This window comes from Bison bison, unplaced genomic scaffold (assembly GCF_000754665.1).
Source record: "Bison bison bison isolate TAMUID 2011002044 unplaced genomic scaffold, Bison_UMD1.0 scf7180017864068, whole genome shotgun sequence".
In the NCBI taxonomy this organism is placed as follows: Eukaryota; Metazoa; Chordata; class Mammalia; order Artiodactyla; family Bovidae; genus Bison; species Bison bison.
The window spans coordinates 1,700,235-1,704,230 of NW_011494640.1; the positions used below are offsets into that span (position 1 = coordinate 1,700,235).

Below are 3,996 nucleotides of genomic sequence, written 5' to 3' on the forward strand. Positions count from 1 at the left end.
CCGACCTGGGCCTGCTTACTCACAGGCAGTCCTGGGGGGCCCATGGCGCCTGGGTAACCAGGTTGCCCTGGAGGACCCTGCAAAGAAAGGGAGACGTGATGGGCCAGCCCTTCAACGTTTCTGTCACCCTCCCTGGGTAAGAGGGTGGCCAAGGCCAGCTGGCCTGCAGCTGCCCCTCAGCAGGTGCCAGTCCACCCCGGGGACAGCCACCAGTCCGCCCCCCAGGACAGCCACCACCTCAGGCCGTGTCCCCTAGGCCAGCTTCCCTCAGTGGAGACCACCACCAGAGGCCTGGACCCTGGGGGGCCGAGCCAAAGGAGGAGACCCCCCCAGGCGGGGGTTGATGAGGACCGGGGTTGGGGAGTGAAAGGAGCAGGCCAAACGCTGCAGGAAGAGGGAGCGAGGAAGCCCCCGGGGATGGGGGTGTCTGCCCCTAACAGGAGTGAGGGCACCTGGAGATCGGCTTCCTTGGATCCTGAGGGCTTGTGAAGATCCCAGTGCTGAGGGAATCAGGGCTGAGGGGCAAAGAGTTTCACCTCCCCGTCTTCCACTTGACAACCGCCCCAGGGGGCCCAACCCGTCTCCCCAGGGCTCTTCATGTATCACCACCCCCTGCCACCCCCTCTTACCGGCTCCCCCTTCTCTCCCGTCAGGCCCCTGAGGCCTCGCTCTCCTTGAAGACCCTTGGAGAGAAAAATCATGAGAAACTGCAGGGGAGGGCAGTCCCCACCCAGCCCCTGCCTCCTCCCCACAGCCCCGCAGCCCTGTGTTCCCATTCTAGGCAAAGGTGGAGGGGTGGTGGCTGTTGGTGGCCCCCAGAGTGTCCCCAGCAAAGTGACCAGAGGGGGTGGACCCAGAAGGGCAGCACTGTCAGAGGCACATCGAGGGCCCCCACGATGGGCCACCAGAGAGAGATACCGCCCAGGCGGGTGACTGTCACTGGTGGGTCCTACTGTGACCACTGTCTGGGGCGCACCTTCAGGAGAGTGACACACGTGCTCCCTCCGAGGGGCAACTGTCAGCAGAGGTGTCCCTAGAGTGCTCCCCACCAAGATGTATTACCCGATGCCCGACACTTACCTGTCCAAGCCCCCCACCCCCAACCCCAGGCAAAAATCAACTTCCTTTAGGGATGCTGGGGAAGGACTCAGGAAGGCTCCCTCCAGAGCAGTCCCTGTCTCTTTGGGGATATCTGTTGCAAAGTAGAGTCCCCATCCCTCATCCTCAACCTGGACTTCATAGATGCAACACACACCGTTAAGGGGCTGTGTCTGCCCCTTCTCCCTCATGCCTTCCAGAGACGCGGTGCCCAAACCTTTCCACGACACAAGACAGATGGCTAGACGGACAGATGGCCCCTCCACCCAAGCAAGCAGAAACAGACAAGGTCCGGCCAGGATGAGGACGTGGGGACAGATGGAGCTGTGACAAGGAGGGGCCCTGCTCCCTGAGCTGCCATCACCAGCCCTGGGAGGAGAGGAGCCGACCCCGGGAACATGAAGTCCGACAAAACAGGAGGTTAGTTTCCATGACCCAGAAGGGAGCAACAGTGAGGATGAGAAGGACTTAAACGTACTTGTGATGATGACGAAGGCAGAACAATTAACGACACCAGGCAGAAGGAGGTGGCCAAGACACTGGGCAGGAGGGGCAGGGCCCTGTGACCCCCGGAAACCCTACTGCTGGCACCACATGCCCAGCCTCAGAGCAGACTTGGCCCGGAGCCAAAGAAGAAGAAGGGAAGAGGAGGAAGCTTCCCCTAGGATGATGGGAAAGGTTGCAAGCGTGGCCGCCTTGAAATCCCTGGGGCGCCTCTGGACCAGCCCCGCCAAGCAGCAGGGCAGTGAACCCGTGCCAGCCTGCAGTGTGAAGCCCTAAAGCTTTGGCATCTCTGCCGGGCTCTGTGCCAGGCGCCTGGCAGGGCCCCAAGAACTACTTTCAGCAAATCTTCAGTCAACACCAAAGGTGGGAGAAGCAGGAGGCAGAGTGAGAAGGGAGGGAATAAAGAGGCCCCTAGAGGCAACAGCTTAAAATAAGAAGGTAAAATAGCTCCGGAGGATTTAGGGGGGAGTGATGTGTGATTGTGGGAGAGAAAAAAGGGAAACAGAAAGGGGGGAGAAGACAGACGATGAGAGAAAGAGAGAGAGAGCAGGAGAAGAGGGAGAAGGGAAAAATGGAAAGAGAGTCAGAGACTGGGAGGCTGTCCAAGCTGCTGGGACCTCAGGGAACCTGTGTCGTTAGCTACCGAGCCTGCGGGGGTATGACGACGATGACACACGCACGCACACACACGGAGGAGGGAGGCCAGGGCATGGCAGGAAGGGAGACGAGCAAGAGCCACAGAGACCTGGCTGGCAGGGGAGGGGAGGTCGAGCAGCGCTAGGTTCTTACAGGCAATCCGGGGGAGCCAACAGCACCAGGAAAACCTGGGGGGCCCTGGTGGGAGAAACAGGCAGGTCACATCTCACAAGCACAGTAACCCTGGGTCACGGTCTGGGGCTGAGGGCTCACGGGGAAAGGAAGTCATGGGGTCTTATCAAGGCAGCTAGAAAAGAGACTCGTCCCAGGTCTTGGCCCAGAAGCCACCTGCTCCTCGCCTCGGCTCCAGGAAGAATGAATGGCTCTGCTGATGGTGGAGACGCGCAACAGCCCCCGCAGTTAGACCGCTGGCCCACATCTTCCCGCGTCCAGGTGAACCCCAGTGCCAGAGTGGAAGCCCATGGTGCCTGTTACCTGACCTCCACAGGCCCCCGGCTCGGGACTCCCTGGTTCTAAGATGGCTCCCACCGGCCAATTTTTTTTTTTTTCCTCCAAAGGAAGCGTTTTCAGTTCTTCCAGGTTTTCCTAGTCACTTCTACGACCCTGCCATGTCAACGCCAGGGGAGATGCTCCTAGGCTGGCCTCTGCAGGCTTGTCCTAGAGACTGGCCCTACAGAGCCATGGAGGACGGCTCCATCTTAGCTTCTGGCCCCTGCCTGCAGGTTGCCACACGCTTTCCTGACAATCCAGACCGTGAGCCGTCGTGCAAAACACAGCAGGGATGGGGGGTGGGCGGAGAGGGAAACACGGATATGCCCCGAGGCCTCCTCTAAGCAGGACCAGAGGCACAACCGGGCGGAGCGGGCCAGCTCTGGGGGATTCGGAGGTGGGAGACCACAGTCCCCGCAGACGCTGTGACGAGGGAAAGGCAGAAGACGTTCCCCTTTCTGTCCTGCCCAGCTTCCTGGGACAAGGCAGCAGAATGGTGTCTGGGTTTTACGTCTCCTTTGAGAGCCTCTCAAGCAGCCCAGAAGACCACGGATACTCACAATAGGGCCTGGAGGACCCGGGGAGCCCCTCATACCAGGTGGACCCTGCGAAGGAAGCCACGGGAAATAAATGAACAGGCTCAGAGCTCGCAGCGTCCCAGGGCGGGTCTCCACAGCCCTCCCCGCCAGCCTGCCACAGAGTCAAGAGGCAGCTGCTGTCAGCGCTGGTTGGTAAAGCTTTCATTCGGTCCGTTCAATCATCCAGCAAACATTTATCGAGCAACTGTTACGTACTGAGCACCAACCCAGGTGCTGAAGACACAACAGTAATTGGGACGTTAAAATCCCTGCATTGTGGCCCTTACGTTCTGGGAAGAGGTGGACAGGAAAGAATCGAACAGGGGCTGGTGAGTGCTCAGCCGATGCCTGCAGTGTGTTCCCGAGGGAAGGGAACACAGGACGCCAGAGGGCGAGGCGCGCGGGGCAGGGAGCAGGCCTGGGGCTCGAGGGATGCGGGGTGTGTGGGGGGCTCCCTTCTAGAAGATGGTCAAGGAAGGTCTCTGGGAGATGGGGAGGGACAGGGAAGCCTGGGGTGCCGTGGTCCAGCAAAGAGTCGGACGTGACTTAGTGACTGAACAACAGGGAATATCTCACTGAGAAGGTGATCTTTGGGAAAAAAAGGGGGGGGTGGAGCTGAAGGGGTGAGGGAGTGGGCCCTGGAGAAGAAAGAGCTGCAGGCCGAGGGAAG

The 3,996-nt window shown here is 60.1% G+C and overlaps 1 protein-coding gene across 1 annotated transcript in view; it reads right to left on the bottom strand.

Annotated features, from left to right (window-relative positions):
• Nucleotides 1-3,996, bottom strand: part of COL16A1 (collagen, type XVI, alpha 1) — a 56,230-nt gene that overhangs the window by 16,807 nt on the left and 35,427 nt on the right. Inside the window, exons 50-53 of the mRNA XM_010837081.1 lie at nucleotides 3,309-3,353; nucleotides 2,392-2,436; nucleotides 630-683; nucleotides 24-77 (exon numbers count right to left, since the gene is read on the bottom strand). Coding sequence (XP_010835383.1) covers nucleotides 24-77; nucleotides 630-683; nucleotides 2,392-2,436; nucleotides 3,309-3,353 — 198 coding nt within the window. The remainder of the gene's footprint in view (nucleotides 1-23; nucleotides 78-629; nucleotides 684-2,391; nucleotides 2,437-3,308; nucleotides 3,354-3,996) is intronic.